Source organism: Mastomys coucha, unplaced genomic scaffold (genome assembly GCF_008632895.1).
Source record: "Mastomys coucha isolate ucsf_1 unplaced genomic scaffold, UCSF_Mcou_1 pScaffold16, whole genome shotgun sequence".
In the NCBI taxonomy this organism is placed as follows: domain Eukaryota; kingdom Metazoa; phylum Chordata; class Mammalia; order Rodentia; family Muridae; genus Mastomys; species Mastomys coucha.
Window position 1 is genome coordinate 107,438,562 of NW_022196898.1, and position 18,033 is coordinate 107,456,594.

At 35.9% G+C, this 18,033-nt stretch overlaps 1 protein-coding gene across 2 annotated transcripts in view; it reads left to right on the forward strand.

Annotated features, from left to right (window-relative positions):
- The window catches only part of Wls (Wnt ligand secretion mediator), a 107,391-nt gene that overhangs the window by 18,180 nt on the left and 71,178 nt on the right, over positions 1 to 18,033 (forward strand). For both annotated transcript variants that reach the window (XM_031375998.1, XM_031375999.1), the window contains exon 2: positions 16,249 to 16,521. In XM_031375998.1, coding sequence (XP_031231858.1) covers positions 16,249 to 16,521 — 273 coding nt within the window. The remainder of the gene's footprint in view (positions 1 to 16,248; positions 16,522 to 18,033) is intronic.

The following is an 18,033-nucleotide window of genomic DNA, read 5'->3' on the forward strand; positions in this document are numbered from 1 at the left end:
AAAAAAAAAAAAAAAAAAAAATACAGAATAGAAAATCAAATTATCTCATTTACTAGATAAATTTGGAAAACTTGCTTTATCTCTTGGAGATTTCATTGTTACAAATCAAAAGATAGTAATCTTTAATGCTCACTTAATTACTGTTGTGAAAAATAATAAGACTGAAACTACTCTTGAGTACTCTATAGATGAAGAAATAAGGATGATTCTCTTCAAATTATTCAGATTCAGTAGGGAAAGGTAAATCAGTATATAGTTTTGTTGTTGTTTTTTAGGAAAACTTGTTATTATTTCAACATGTATCTTTTTACAAGGGAGGTTATATGTCTTGTTACAGATGAATTTTCTAGTACTTGTGAGGACAAGCTTGAAAATTTACAGTGTGGGTGGTTTTATAAGAAAGAACTTTTATCATTGCTGTATCCATTCAAACCATCAGTCTTATTGTGAGATGCTTTATAATGAATTGTTGATACTGAAGAAATAGGAGTGATGAAAACAAAGGTAACAGCAGTGTGTTGAAAAGGGTCTGCCTATTTATTAACTAGCTATTCCCTCCTTATCTATTGGTCAAAAGTAAAACATAGTTTCAAACCCAATAACAAAGTGGCCATAAATTCTAGACATCTGAGTATCTTATATTTGAAAGACAATGGGTTTGGTTTTATTTTTGTTTAAAATCCCTGACTCTCCTATGCCTTGATCATCTATTCAGAACAGATGGAAAATGATCTCTCACAAATTTCTTCTCCTTTTATCATCTAATGTACTTTCAGAAGTATTCCTTTTCTTTCATATGAGCAATTGCTGGCATTTTCTTCTCAGTAGAAATTTCTAGCCTTTATTTTCCATTAGCCTTTTCAACAGGAAATCCACATTTTGCTAATTATTTGGAGCAAAAGAGATTTGTATTTCGGTGACATGTTACTCTTTCATGTTTCAATACACTTAATTTTTTTTATCCAGTTTATACATAGCTATACATGAAGGTCCTTAACCTTCAGTGGAATGTGTTTCTATGACCACATTTAATTTCTTCATGTCAATCCTGGATTTTTTTCATTTGGAGGAATCTAGAACATCTGTTTACTGTGTTTTTTATGGTAGTATGTCACATAATCAAAGATCTGTCATTTTCCTTTTCTTCTCTTCATGAGATACACCTTATCTAGTTAGACACCTAACAGCACTAACTATCCCTTTTCTGGTGACTGCACTTCCAGTCAAGGTTAAATGTGCTTTCACTGCCATAGTAACTAGATACTGCTTGTTTCTACTTAACTAAAACCCACAATCTTCCTGCTTTCAATAGGAACTCCATAATTAAAAAGTCAATGTATGACTGTCTTTATAGCAAAACTATGAATAGTAGTCAGTTCCATACTGGGAATAGAACTTCATACCAGCTGGATACTGACCTCACCATTTTAACTCAAGTGACTTATAACAAATATATTTCTCATGCATCTCTTTGCCCACTTTTCTCATTAGAAGAAAACCCAAATGGATTTGAGTTCATCCCCAGTTAAGCACTTACTTTTTTTTTTAAGATTTATTTATTTATTTTATGTGTATGAGTACACTGTAGCTGTATAGATGGTCATGAGCCATCATGTGGCTGCTTGGAATTGAACTCCGGACGGCCCCGCTCGCTCCACCCCGCTCGCTCCACCCTGCTCGCTCTGGCATAATTCACTGTAGTTGTCTTCAGAAGCACCAGAAGAGGGTGTCAGATCTCATTACGGATGGTTGTGAGCCACCATGTGGATTCTGGGATTTGAACTCAGGACCTTCAGAAGAGCAGTCAGTGCTCTTACCCACTGAGCCATCTCGCCAGCCCCAGCACTTACTTATTGACTGTGACATAAGATATGTAGTTTTCAGAGACTCATTTTACCCATATCTGAATAAAGACAATTTTATTTACTATTTACATCTATGTATTGATGGAAAAAGTTCCTATTAAATTCCTAGCATAATTTGTGGCACTTAAGAAATGGTATACAAATGAATAACTGCTGCTGTTTTTCATAATTTGTAAATGGCAACATGATAAAGCCAGGCTGGCATATCAACAAATTCAAATGGGTGTGGACTACTGGGGACATGGAATCCTAGTTCCATGACAAGGAATATTGTGGAATGACTGAGTGAAGTATACATTTTAAAATGTATTCTTTTTTTAGATTTACTTATTTTGTAGTGTTAGTGTTTTGCTTGCATGTAAGTATACCACAGCCCACCCGGTACGTGCAAAAGTCAGAAGAAGGCATTGAATTCCCTGGAACTGGTGTTCTAAACCACCATGTTGGTTCTGGGAGCTCATGTCAGGTCCTCTATAAGAGCAACAGGAGCTAACAGTCATGGAGACACCTTTCTAGCTCTAAATTTTTCTTTTAAGAGTCAATATTCCAACTCAATTCCTCACAGAGTTAGAAATAGCAATTTGCAAATTCATTTGGAATAACAAAAAAACCTAGGGTAGTAAAAACTACTCTTAATAATAAAAGAACTTCTGGGAGTTCAAGCTGTATTACAGAGCAATAGTGATAAAAAACTGTATGGTATTGGTACAGAGATAGGCAGGTAGATCGATAGAACAGAATTGAAGACCCAGAAATGAACCCACACACCTATGGTCACTTGATCTTTGACAAAGGAGCTAAAACCATCCAATGGAAAAAAAAAAAAAGACAGTATTTTTAACAAATGGTGCTGGTTCAACTGTCGGTCAGCATGCAAATCGATCCATTCATATCTCCTTATACAAAGCTCAAATCCAAGTGGATCAAGGACCTCCACATAAAACTAGATACACTGAAACTAATTAAAAGAGAAAGTGGGGAAGAGCCTCAAATACATGGGCACAGGGGAAAATTTCCTGAACAGAATACCAAAAACATATGCTCTAAGATCAAGAATTGACAAATGGGACCTCATAAAGTTGCAAAACTTCTGTAAGGTAAAGGACACTATCAAGAGGACAGAACAGCAATCAACAGATTGGGAAAACATCTTTACCAATCTCACATCCAATAGAGAGTATAATATCCAGTATATACAAAAAACTCAAGAACTTAAGACTCCAGAGAACCAAATAAACCTATTAAAAATGGGGTACAAATCCCTTGGGAGGCAGAGGCAGGCGGATGTCTGAGTTTGAGGCCAGCCTGGTCTATGGAGTGAGTTCAAGGACAGACAAGGCTATACAGAGAAACCCTGTCTCGAAAAAAACAAAAATGGGGTACAGAGCTAAACAAAGAATTCTCAACTGGAGAATCTTGAATGGCTGAGAAGCACTTAAAGAAATGTTCAGCCTTCTTAGTCATCAGGGAAATGCAAATCAAAACAACCCTGAGCTTCCACCTCATACAAATTAGTGTGGCTAAGATCAAAAACTCAGGTGATAGAAGATGCTGGCAAGGATGTAGAGAAAGAAGAGCACTCCCCACTGCTGGTGGGATTGCAACCTGGTACAACCAGTCTGGAAATCAGTCTGGCAGTTCCTCAGAAAATTGGACATAATACTACCTAAGGACCCAGCTATATTACTCCTGGGCATATACCCAGAAGATGCTCCAACATGTAATAAGGAGACTTACTCCACTATGTTCAAAGCTGCCTTACTTGTAACAACCAGAAGCTGGAAAAAAACTCAGATGTCCTTCAGCACAGGAATAGATACAGAAAATGTGGTACATTTGCTCAGCTATTAAAAACAGTGAATTCATAAAATTCTTAGTCAAATGGATGGAACTAGAAAATATCATCCTGAGTGAGGTAACCAGTCACAAAAGAACACACATGGTATGCACTCACTAAGTGGATATTAGCATAAAAGCTGAGAATGTCCAAGATGCAATTCACAGACCACGTGAAGCTCAATAAGAGGGAAGACTAAAGTGTGGATGCTTCAGTTCTTCTTAGAAGGGAGAACAAAATACTCTTGGGAGTAAATACGAAGACAATGTGTGGAGCAGGGACTGAAGGAAAGGCCATCCAGAGACTACCCCACCTGGGGATCCATCCCATATACAGACACCAAGCCCAGACACTATTGCAGATGTCAAGAAATGCTTGCTGACTGACAGGAACCTGATACAGCTGCCACCTGAGAGACTCTTTCAGAACCTGACAAATATAGAGGCACATGCTCAGAGCCAACCTTGGACTGAGCATGAGGTCCCCAATGGAAGAGTTAGAGAAAAGACTCAAGGAGCTAAAGGGGTTTGCAATGCATAGGAAGAACAACAATATCAACCAATCAGAGCTCCGCCCCCCGAGCTCCCAGGAACTAAACCACCAACCAAAGTGTACACATGGAAGATTCCATGACTCCACACACATTTGTAGCAGAGGATGGCATTGTCGTACATCAATGGGAGGAGAGGCCTTTGGTCTTGGGAAAGCTTGATGCTCCTGTGGAGGGCAATGCCAGCACAGGGAGGTGAGAGTGGGTGGGCAGGCAGGTGAGCACCCTCATAGAAGCAGGGGGAGGGAGGATAGGATAAAGGGTTTCAGGAGGAGAAACCGGGAAAGAAGATAACCTTTGAAATGTAGATAAATAAAATATCCAATCCAAAAAAAAAAAAAAAGAAAATCACCTTTGCAAGCACACTTGATGATTTCAGAATTTTTTAAAAAAAAAGAGTCAATAGTTGAGTAAAGCAAGAGTTCTCAACCTGATCTAAGGTGGCACTCCTAGTGTAGGGCTGTCAGGGAAGTTAAGATGGAAATAACCAGAACAGCACTGAGTGATAAACTCAAACTTTGAACAGAATGTTAAAATGAATCTAGTGCAGCCATAACTCCACCATGAGAAAGGTCTAATCCCATAGTTCTCTTTTTTAAAGATCAGATAAATATACATACATATGTATATATGTATATTTATCTTATATATATGACTACACAGTCTTCATGCTCTCCACAAGAGGGCATCAGCTCCCATTACAGATGTTATAAGTAGTTTTTTGCCAAAACAAAACAACCCAAAGCCAAGATGAGTCTTAAATAATCTAAGAAATTATGTGATTTGTAGCATCAACACACAGTGGATATACAATCTATAGCAATGCTTATCGAAACTTTCCTTTTTATTCCAAGAATCCTAACCTCTCTTCCAAAATCTCCCCAACATCGCAACATAAAGATCTATGAATAAATCCCTTTGCTAATTTCTTCTCCCTATCCCCTTCTTTTGGTTGTATCTCATAAAAACCCATTCAAAATGGCTGTTTATAGGTTTCTAAGAAAATGAGGTTTTTTTGGGTTTTATTTTGGGGGCGGTTCGAGACAGGGTTTTTTCTGTGTAGCCTTGGCTGTCCTGGAACTCACTCTGTAAAACAGGCTGGCCTTGAACTCAGAAATCCACCTACCTCTGCCTCCCAAGTGCTGGGATTAAAGGCGTTAGCCACCACCGCCCGGCTATATTTTCTATTGTGTACTCTTTATCTGCTTGTTTATGTGTATGTCCTATATGTATGTATATATAGGCAAGCTAGAATATGAATGCATGTTTGGAGATCAGAGGTTTACTTCAAATGCCTTCTACTTTTAACCTGCTGTCTTACTTTTTGAAACAGGAACCTGGAGCTTATTCTTTTGGTGAGAGTGGCTAACTAGTGAGCTTCTGGAATCCCCCTATCTTTTCCACCCTCAGCATTGAGATTATAGGCTGATGCTATCTATCATTTCCAGCTTTTATGTGAGTGCTGGGGATCCAAACTCATGCTTGTGAGAAAAGAAATTTATTAATTAGGCTACCCCAGCTCTATATATTATATGCTTAAGATTGTTTATAAAAATGTTATAAAATCTTCAGGCCTACTACCATTAATTATATGCATTTAAGACTAAGATGTGGACCTTTTCCTTTATGTCTCATTTACCTTCTGTTCATGCAAGCTTAGGGGCAGTTCTGGAGTCAATTAAAAAATCCTGCCTTTTGAGAGCTCCATTTTCTAAAAACTGTAGTAAAAAGCAGTTATCTAAACATGCTACTCTAATATTAATGTTGGCCATAAACGTGAGCACATTTTTGACTATTGTCTCTCATTTCTCTTGATGTGTAAATGACATGTCTTTTATTAGACTGAGGTGATAATTTAGGACATTTTTATTTTAATCCTCAAAATTAAGTATTCATGCTATAAACTTATTGACACAGACATATTGAGTATTTTGTAAGAAGGGAACCTGGGTTGGGCTTGTGAGTATTGTTATGTCCCTGGAAGCATGAAATACAGTCGTGGTATTTTCCAGACTACCTCTCAGTATCAGTCTTCAGTGTGTATTAGTACAAGAAGGCCATACACCTAATCCATTATAGCATTCTTGCAAAGATGCCTACCAAGTGTTTAATAAATGTGTGTTAGAAAATCAAATATAGTTCATGTCAATCAGTTTATTATAACATAATGACTCCACAAAAACCTATATTTCAATTTGGTTTGAAGAACTTACATGTTTAAGCCTCTGTGGATACTAAAGAAGGAAGATGCAGTCACCACTTTAGAAGTTTATAATTTCCTAATGTTTAGAAGTTTTCATATTCAGCAGAATCTTGTGATTAAAATAGATCAGGTAACACTGACACCAAAAGAAGCAATAATTACTTATTATTACTTCAAGAAAATCAGAGAAATTCTTAGATCTTGGCTCATAGCACTTAACAAATTAGGCAAAGGAAATAGCAATTGAGCTAAACTTAGAAGTGATAAAAGTGTTAAAATGTTAAACATTTACATAGTAATTAAAATACAAGAATTCCTAACACTGTAGATCACACTTAAACTGTACGTCTTTGTTTAATTCTAGAGAAATTAGAAATTATAAGGGCTTACCTTTTCTTTGAAAAATTAGGAAAACTGTGAAATTTTGATAGGACATTAATGGACCTTGCTTGTCCTTGGCTGTACTTTGTTTCATTGATTACTTTTACATATCTTTGGAATTTTGTCAGAAAACAGAGAAATTAATAAACTGTGGCTCTTTACTGGATGTTAAGTTTTATATTCCTTTACATATGCATATACACACAAGAGTATTTATCATTTTGATATGACCAAATGACCATTTTGTAGTTTAGGCTCTCTTTTATTTATCTATTGTTTATTTCTGAATTTACTGTGAATGGAGAACTCACCCTTTCATGGGTCAAACTGTTCCTGAGCTAATATATGCTTATTTAAAATATTAGTAAATTCTTTATTAGGTTGCTCTGAAGCCAATCTGTCTCTAACTTATACTTCTTTCTCATGCTTGCGTAAAAAGTATGTAACTATATTCTTCTAATAGCAACACTGGGCTCCTTACCTGAAGTTATGTCTCTTCTACTCTGACATCTCAAATTCTGCCTGCCCAGAATATGAAGTCATACCCAAGAGCCCAATAAATGTGGGAGAATATTATTAGGTTTAGATAAGTTGAATGTATTTTCAGGAGCTTCATATTTATCTTCTTTATGGAACTTTAAAAATGAAAGTGATTTACAATTCACATATTAGTTAAGATTCATCTTTAGTAGTGCTAGTGATAAAGATAAAATTGGAACCTCTATGATATGTAGATAATCGATGACATATAACAAATTATAAATAGCCAATATTAGAAAAGTGTACTTCACAGCAGATGTTTCTCTTAGTAGATTAATTCATTTTGTAGTTTTCTAATTCTAAAATTATAATGTAATGTGTACTGTGGTTTACTTTTACTTGTTCAGGAAGTAGAACCAGTTATTTACCTTTTATTGTCCCCCATACCTACAGCTCTGCCAGAGCAGTTTTAAGGACTTCCAGTGCACCTAGGATAGATACTTATACAAAGACTGGTACATAACTGTGCTGTTTTGTGTTCGTGACACAAAGTAGTACATTGTGACACTCTGATTTTCTTCCCATAGGTGATCTTGGGTACATTCCACATAGCCTTTTGGCTAACAAGTTATAAATTTTGAGGCACTGGCACAAGCTTGGAAATGTAACTCAAATGTCTGGTTTGCAGAGCAGTAAGCATGAAGAGATGAGTCATTTGGTCTTGTGGAAGACTTTTGTGCTCATTTCATGTGTGTTTAATTTTTGCTATTTTAAGCATCATGGAGTGATGTAATAACAGACTTTTTTCCAGGAATATAGCTTAGAGTTAGTAATTTTATGTACTTCTGTAAGACTTCTTGATTCAGCCTTTCTTTGTTGGTAGATACTAAAGGTGATTGTTGGTTTTTTAATACATATTTAGACCATTGGGTTGCCGATCTAATTAACATGTCCAATGAATGCATATTTTATGTGCTGAACCTCTCATGGGACCTTTTATGTGCATTTTATTATTTTATTCAAAAAGAAAAAAAACTGGCACCAATCTTCAGTCTAAGGTAATTTCATGTTTACCATAGCATTTCACATATTATATAAGAGCTGGGCTCAGTGTTCTAAAACACTTTGATTTAGAAGGTCCAAGGTGAGCAAGTGATGTTATGTGTATTTAACATGTGGTTTCTATAAAGCAATTCTATTCTTCTATCTTTGGCACCAGACACAATTGAGAGATTATACGTCAATCACTTAAAAATACAAGATGTAAACATAAATCTCTTTCTTTTTTTTTCTTTTTTCTTTTTTGAGACAAGGTCTCTTTGTGTAGCTTTGGCTGGAACTTGCTTTGTAGACTAGAACCTCAAACTTAAAGTGATCCACCTGCCTCTGCCTCCCAGTTAAGAGATCAAAGGTATATGCCACAATTGTCCTGCCATAAAATATTTTTAAACTTTTAGAATGAGAATTAGACTGCTGCAAATGTTCTGAAATGTTGGTGTTAAACTGTCAGTGCCATTCATTCATAACTTTGTGTCACAGAAAAGTATTTTTAGTAAGAGCTTGCTACAGAAAGTTACTTCGCATTCAACTTTTGATATTCATGGATTGTATGTTGCTATGTGGATATTTATCTGTTTGTTGCTGTGTGGCTGTATGTCTGTATATTTGTGTGCTGTTATGTAGCATATGTAGGTTACTATGTGAATACACTTGTGTGTTAACATAAGGGGTTGCATGTGCTAACCTGTTAGGTGCATCTGAATCTGTTGCCATACACATGTGTGCACTAGCTACTATTTTAGTTGCTGTGATAACATCCTAGACAAAAGTAAGGAAGTAAGAGTTATTTTGGCTTATAGTCTTAGTATAGTCCATTATGGTATCAGGAGTTTGAAGTTTCTGTTTACTTTGTGTCCACAGTCAGGAAGCAGAGAGATGATGAACTCTGGTGTTATGATTATTCTTTCCTTTTTCTTAAATTGAGGAGGAGGAATAATCCATAGAATGATGTTAGCTACATCTAGACTAGGTATTCCTACTTTAATTAACCTAATTGAGATAATCTCTCACAGACATGCCAGACTTATTTTCAAATTAATTCTAAATTCTGTCAAATTGAAAAGTTCAGTTAATTCACTTTTACAGTGTACACTTGTATGTGGACCTGGTGTGTATACATGTATTCCTGTATATTTCCAGGCATGTGTATCTTTCTATTGATATGTGAGGTGTATTTGTCTGTTTTGCCATATTCGTCTATATATTGCAATGTGGATACATCTGTATGTTCTTGCATGGAGTATATTTGTTTTTGTGTTTGTAGGATGTATGTAGGATGCATGTTGCTATGTAGTTAGCATGTATGTATATGCATCTTTGTGTTGAGGTATGTGTCTGTTGCTTAGTGTGTGAATCTGTATTGCATGTGGGTGAGTGTGTACATCTGGGTGTCACTATATAAGTATATGTGTGAGTCAGTGTGTGGCCATGTGGAATATATTTGTAAACCCACATATTTGTCTGCCCCTCAGTATTGGGATTTAAAAAAGTATGATGCTATGCCCAGCTGTATATTACATGTTTCTATGAATTGCTGTTTGAATAGTGTATGTATGTGTCTGTCTGTCTGTACCTATTTGTTGCTATTTGAAGTATGTGGACATCTTTGTGTTGCTTTGTGAATGCATGAGTGTCTGTGCTGTCATGTGAATGTATGTGCGTCTGTATGCTTGTTGTATTGTATATATGGGGGTGTGTTGATGTGCTACTGTTTGGGTGAATGTGAAAACATCTACAAGTTGGCATAAGCAACATGTTTGTATGTCTTAGTAGTAGTTATTTAGTGTAGAGGACTTCTTGTTTTATTCAACAAAAGATCTTAGAGTGATTATTCATTGAAAGTGGCTTTCAAGAATTGCTATAAAAATGAATTGCATCTAAGTATACTGTATTCCACTCAAGGGCATAGCTAAAGTAATTGTTAAAGTCCTGTCTTAGTTCTAGTCTCTGCAGATACACTTTTACTTTGAAGTAACTGTTACTTAATAGTGAATTAATAATTTGTTCAGTATCTGGTAATTTTAATTAGCATGGTTGAAATACATGATAATTTCATCCTTAAAATAAATGCAATGTTAAAACATGTGTTTGAACATTATAGCTACAGAAACTGAGTTAGTTAATTCCTAAATGCTAAATCAGTTTAAAACAGTACTTGCATTTTCTGTAGCTGAACTTTTGAACTGACATTCAGAGACACTTTTCAGACTTAAATATTTGCTAAGAACAAAAACAGTGTTTTCAGGAATTTATCTTGGATGACTGATGCACAGGTTTGGCTCACAGTTATTAACTGCCTGGGACATTACAATTCAACCAAATAATGATATCTGTCTACTTCAGTTGTGTGTGTGTGTGTGTGTGTGTGTGTGTCTATGTCATGTGTTTCTTTTTGATCAGAATTAAGGCTTTTGAAATTAGCAAAGAATGTCTCATTGAATTATATTGAAAACCTAACTTCTAAGTTTGAGGCAGGAGGATTTTCATGAGTTCAAGGACAGCCTAGGTTAAGACAGTTTAAAGCCAAATTCTAAACTTAGATAGAATTCTATTATGCCAACCAAGAGCTTTGGGGATATTTGAATAAGTTACAAGTCTGTCAGTAACATATACATTTAGTCATTTTCAGTTCAGATACTAAATTCCCTTTTCTCATGTTTTCTTCCATCCTTCTTAGACTGTCTGGTACTGAAAAACCTAAGTACAGAGCATATATTGTATGAGTTTTCATTGGACACATACTTTATTAGTAAATGTTTGTTGGTAGGAGAACCTGTCTATATTGAACAGATTGTCACCAGCCTCCTGAGTGCTGGAATTATAGTCCTGTATCCCTATACTTGACCTATCTTTCAGGCAATGAAGGCTTTTCTCTACATTCCAAGATGAAGTAGATATTGAGGTTCTTACAAACATAGCTCTCATGAAAGCCTGGCATTATTTATATATTTCTTCTGTTATCTGTTTTAAATCAGTCTGTTTGTTATTCCTTTAATATGAGCTGATATTTCTAGTAGCCTAAAATGATTTTGTAGAACAAGATGGAGAAAACTAAAGTGAAACTATGAAGTCCTAGATAAGTAAGTTATTTAAATTTTTAAAAGTATAGAGATGGTGAGTGTAAGTTTTTAACTGAGATTATTCAAAGGTTAACTCAACCTCCTTTCTTAGAGTCATAAAATAAAGTATCTGTGCATCATTGTTTTCTTGTTGTTTTCATTGCTAAGTGCTTTTCTGCAGTTGTTGACTATTTCACTCAGAATCATTACATTTTTCAAATTTCAAAGTTCTGATTATTATTGTATTATATATAGTTACCCATACAAATTAATTTGTTCTCCTTATTCCTTCCACTCATCCCAGCAGATTAATCTTCAAAACTCATTTTTATTGAAGGCAGTTATTCCTGGTCTAAGTTAGGGAAAGGCTATTTTGACCTGATAACTAAGATTTCAAAACCTTCTCTGAGAGAAGTGGAGCTCTTCTAGTCCTATTCAGATAAACCTCTGGAGACCACTAATTCTCCCAGCAGATATCCTGTCTGCCTTGTGACTAGGTGCAGGTGGAGGTAGGGAGATGGAGGAGAGAGAGAGAAAGAGGGAGGGGCAAGAGGGAAGGGAAGGAGAGAGGAAGAGAGATCTTGAAAGGAAAGTGTTACTTAAGAAAAGGGGAGCCAGGCAATGGTGGCACATGCCTTTAATCCTAGCACTTGGGAGGCAGAGGTAGGTGGATTTCTGAGTTCAAGGCCAGCCTGGTCCACAGAGTGAGTTCCAGGAGAGCCAGGGCTACACAGAGAAACCCTGTCTTGACAAAAAATGAAGGCGGGGGGGGGTGTCTCTAAATAAAAATTATTCATTCTTTGTGTGTCTCTTATGCCTTTTAAACAGTGCTTTATAGAGCTTAGCAGGAACAACAAAGTAGAAACCAAGATAATTGTGGGGATGTACCCTTGGTTAGAGAAGCAAAGAGCTGTAACAGATAAAGGTAGGAGTGATCCTGTAAAATGTTCCTTCTAATGCTAAGTGTAGTGGTGGTACATTGCTTTAGTCCTAGCACTGAGAAGCAGAGGAAGGTGGATTTCTAAGTTCCAGGTCAGTCAGAGCTACATAGCAAGAACAGTGTGAATCAATCAACCAATTAATTAAAAGTGTTCTTTCTAGTTTTCCAAATTCAAGCATGGACATCTGTAGACAAGGTGCCTACTTATGCCCTTCTAACCTGGTAGTGCCCTTGCTCTCTGAATTCAAACATCTTCTATTTTAAGAGTATGCCCTGGGGTTGGGGGAAGAGTATGCCCTGTAAGCCATTCCAGACTTCTTTTATAGCAAAAGTCTTTATTCAAACCTTTGTTGGAACAACTTTCTATCAAAATGTGGTTGTCTGTCAAATGCTCAGCCTCCTATAATATTGTCTCTGTCTTTAGTTACATACTTCTGGGTAGTTGCAAAGGGTTGCTTTGTTACTTGTTTTAAGACAAAAGAAATGAAAATTTTCTGTTGACTTAAATGGCAACTATTTGTCACTTTAATGTGACAAATGTTTTGTTTTTATTTTATCTTTTCTGGATGGCAGCTAACTCTTTTATCTCTCCCCTCCATCTTTAAATTGCAGGTTTTAGAAGGAATAGGGCAAATGATTTGACATTGACTCAGCTTTGAGTATGAAAAATGATAGTGGTTGGCTTCATAGTAACTTATGAACCAAGGTATCATTTGGGATAGTAATAGGAAGCTGACTGAAGCCAATGAATGTTCTTCCAAAAGAAATACAGGTTTACTCTATTGGATTACATTATTCAGAGTTAAGTTGGTGATGATAGCTGGAATTTTTATATTACTTTACTCATTCCTTCTACATCTCAAATAATCAACTATTCCCCTTTCTTGGGTTAATTGTAGCATTCATCATAATTATATTAGAATTTATAGTAATCACTTACTGTCTATATTTTTATCATTCATATATCTCACATTATTGGTGCCTATAGGTCTACTCCAGTAGCTAACAGGGTCTAGAATGTAATGGATATCCACAATAGTCAAATATGAAGTAATGTGTTTGAAGGATCATTTTTTTCCTATGAGGTAGCTTACCAACCCTGAATTTGTCCAGACCTTACTGATTTCATATCACTTAAAAGTTCAATATATTGTAGTGCCATATTCCACAATATGAATACTGTAATGGATAATAAGAGTCAAAAATATTGTTGAAATACAGATAAGGGAAGAAAATATGACCTGCATTTGATGTAATAACGTGAACAGAGCAAAAACAGAGCCGACATTTTTATGAATACTTTCTATAGCTTACCTGCATGCATATATGCCTTCAGTGTTCTTAGCCACCAGCATGACAGGTTAATAGTTCACAGTGAAAGGACATATTTGGTTTTTGTTACATTGTCCTTCTTGATAAATGGTATTGGGAAGAGTCAGCTTCTAGTTCTTGTATTTTCAATTAAATTATATTCTATGGATGTGTACAGAAGACATAATAAGTGCTGAGGCAGCTAGGTGATGCTGCTTTCCTAGTCTTCAAATACTGAAGAGTGATTGTTTTTGCTTTTTATTTGAACGGACATGACTTGGTTTGTGGACCTGAATCGAGGTAACCCCTTTTAACCACTATTGATTTTCAGACTCATAGTAGGGACCAAGTCTTTTCTTGTAAATACAGTGGACTATGTCTTATTCAAAAGATATATTACAGATAATTTTGACTTTATTAGTTCTTTTGTCATACTATAAAATCATTTTCAAAAAGAACTTAAAGTTCAATTTTTTGGTTCTTTTGAGACAGCATCTCACTATGTAGGTATGGATGTTCTGGAATTCACTAGTAGACTAGTCAAACCTCAAACTTATAGAGATCCTCCTGCTTCTGCTTCCTGAGTTCTAGGATTTGTGTATCACAATGCCTGGCTCATTTCAAACATATTTTGATTCTAGATACTGTTTATGATTATATAGTCACAATTTTGGCTGCATCTAATGATATCCCAACAACCAGAACAAGTTGCATATTTGGCCTTTTTTTTCTTTATATGCTATATACACTGAGTAGCCACTCTTAGCAGCAGGTAAGATGTCATCCTGAGTTGTAAAGATATCACCAAGGTAACTTTAAGTGTTTAGGCTTGAATATCAATGTGCTATTTACTTTCTCAAATACTATAAATATTGTTTTCCTTTTGGGTACTAGTAGAAAAGCTGAAATGTTGGATTATGTGCAATTTTTAAGTTTTAAATGGTTTTGAGGCTATCTTCTTCCAGTGAAATAAGTCTAGCTAAAGATATGCCTTTGAAGCTTCTTCAGCGCTATTACTAAGGAAGGTCTCTTCAAAAATATGAATATTCTTGATAATTTTGTTTTATGGATGACATACCAGGTTAATAAAAACATGAAAACCAGGTTTGCTGCCACACAGTCTCTGTCTTCCATATAAACCATTGAAAATGAGGCAGTGCTCTATGGTTCCATGTGGAATGTGGTTTTGGAGTTTAGCTGAGGAACCCAGCTTATTTTCATTTTTGTCTGATGAGTGAAAGACTTGTTTTTTCAAGCAAATAAAATAATTTAAAAAGATTAGGTTCATTTTTGGAAGAAGAGATGTTTTTAAATGTAAGCATTTTCTGCAACAAATAGTTTGATTTTTGTTATTTAAAATGGAATTTATGACTTGTACCTCTCTGTTAGTTTCTAACCACATTAAAATGGATCCAAATAAATGTGTCATTTGGTCTTTCTAGCATCGGGGAACTGTTTAGCTGACCAAAATAACCAGTGTTTGATTGACTCAGTTCTAATAATAAGCTAGACAGATGGCTTTAGATAAATTAGGTATACAAAATCTTCATGGTTGTATGGTTTTCAGTTTTGAAAAAAAAACACCCATAGCATGAATCCACAGAGATACCATGCGTTTGGAATCAACACCCAACATCCAAGGGCTTTCAGTTATACTCCTTCAATACAGAAGTTCCTAGTATTTTTATTTGTTATTGGTTCTTCTTTCTGAAAACATATTTACTAATAATATAGATAGTATAGTATTAGCACATTTACCATTACTATAGATATTAATATAATGTTGCATATTAAGTTAAAAAACATTTAATACTTTTTAAAGAGTAGTTTCTTTTCCCTAGGGATATTTTAGGTAAATGTTTAAACTTGAAATTATACTTTGTGATTTTACTATTATAGTCATAATCATTTTGTAATAAAATATTGCTTCAATATGATTTTCAAATTTGCTTTTCTGTCTTGATGAGCATGGGCAATAGTTTAATTTGTTTTAGAAGTATTAATATTTGAATATTTATCTTCAAACAGGTACTAAACTAAGTAGGGTTCTGAAGTCAGCATAGTTCCTTTTGTATATCAAAAGCAGTGGTTATGAATGATAGAGCTAAGAGAAACCTTGGAAGTTAGCCAACTTGTTTCTTAGATAAGAGTCCTGAAGCTAGCACAGATGCAACTAACTTAAGTTGTCAAGCAGGTCTCAGATGCAGTATCTGAACTCAGAGACTACTCTCTACAGTGCCCCCTCACTCAGTCTCCCAGCTCTTGGAGCACACTGGAATTTTGTGACAAAGATTTGAATGGATATGGTAACTGAATTAGATTGCTTACAAGTGTAGAGTAATTAACTGGAAATACAATGGGAGGCTTGTAGAGATACTTTTGTGGCTCTCTAGAGATGACAGGAGGGTGCTCACTTAGATTTGGAGGAGCTCAGAGAGTGATTGCTCCCCAGCTGTAGATGGCAGTGTACAACTGAAAGGAAGGCAGAGCTGAAAAGAGCATCAGCTAGAAGTGGCCACTTCAGTAGAATCTTTTCTAAAACAAGAAAACACTCTCTTTTCAGCTCCAGCACCCACAACAGCAGTACCCTACACGGCAATAAAATGTGTGGATGTCCGTAAGAACCACCATAAAACAAGATGGCTGATGCCTTGGGGACCGAACAAGTGTGACAAGATCCGTGACATCGAGGAAGCAATTCCAAGGGAAATTGAAGCGAATGACATTGTGTTTTCTGTACACATTCCTCTTCCTTCTATGGAGATGAGCCCATGGTTCCAGTTTATGCTGTTTATCCTGCAGCTAGATATTGCTTTCAAGCTGAACAACCAAATCAGTAAGTAGCCCAATTGCTATGGTCATTTCTGGGAATTTTCTTCCTAGGACTGTTATTGATGATGCTAACTCAGATAGTTATTGGCTGTTTCCTGCTTCCTGTGCACTTTCGGAACCCTTCATCTGAATCAACCCATTTAATCTTTCCAAACCCCTTGAGGCAAATATCACTATGACTTTTATACACACACACACACACACACACACACACACACACACACACACACACACACAAACACATACACACACTTGGATCCTAGTGAGATTGCCCACAGTCAGACTCAAGACTGCAAAGGTTTCTGTCCAAACCTAAAAAATGCCCTAGCTGCTAAACATCTTCCCCTTCCAGTACCAAAAAGGAGCTAACCTCAGTAGAGGAAGGGCCTTTGTGTTTAATTGGATTTCACTACTCCTATGGAGTGAGACTGTGGCCTTAGAAAAAGTTACTTATTCGAATGGGGTTGCTAGCCCAGGAGTATCCATGGTATCACTAAAACATTTTGTTTTTAATTTAATTTATTTGATTTTCAAACTTATTTGGTTGCATCTAGGGATAGTATAAAGAATTTTTGATTGAAGGATTTTTTTGTTTGTTTTGTTTTTTTGTTGTTTGGTTTTTCTGAAACAGGACCAAGAATGTGAGCAAAAGAAGTAAGTATGAAGACAGCTTTGTCTGGCACCTGAAAATGCACTAAAGCACCTTTTGAAGCTTAAAATTCTATTTTAATAATAAATCTAATATTTAATTATATTAATTATACTCTGTCTAGGAATTAGAGCATCTTGGATCTTGACGTTTTATTTGAAATGAGTAAATAGATTAGTCTAAAGATTATTTCTTAGGAGGCAACATTTTTTTTTTCCTCATGCACTCAGTCTCTTACTCTTGACTTCAAATTTGTGTGCCTATAGTGGCCAAATGCTGAACTTTAGCTGCATGTGCAAATACACAAAGAAAAACTTTCCTTAAGGGACTTATAATTAGGTGGAAGTGACAAACAAATAACCCACCATGACAGTGTGGTAGCATTGGATGCTGTGACTAAGGTATGCATAGGAGGCTATGACAGCACTAAGGAAAGCTTTACTTAGATTAAGCAGGAAAACAGTGTGAATGTGAGTTTTGTAGATGAGAGTGACAGAAACTTTAGATGAGATCAAGGTGAAAAAGGCCTGGTTAAAAAAAAAATTGGAGGTAAATATTGAAGTAAGTAAAACATTCTAGAGACTAGCACTAACCTTAACTTTCACCTATAACATTCAGAGGAGTTTCCAATGTACCTAGGTAGTCTCCTTTTTTTTATTAGATACTTTCTTTATTTACATTTCAAATGCTAACCCTTTCCTGGTTTCCCCTCAGAAAATCCCCATCCTCTCCCCCTCCTTCTGCTCACCAACCCACCCTCCTGCTTCCTGGCCCTGGCATTCCCCTACACTAGGGCATACAGCCTTCACAGGACCAAGGGCTTCTCCTCCCATTGATGACCAACAAGGCCATCCTCTGCTACATATT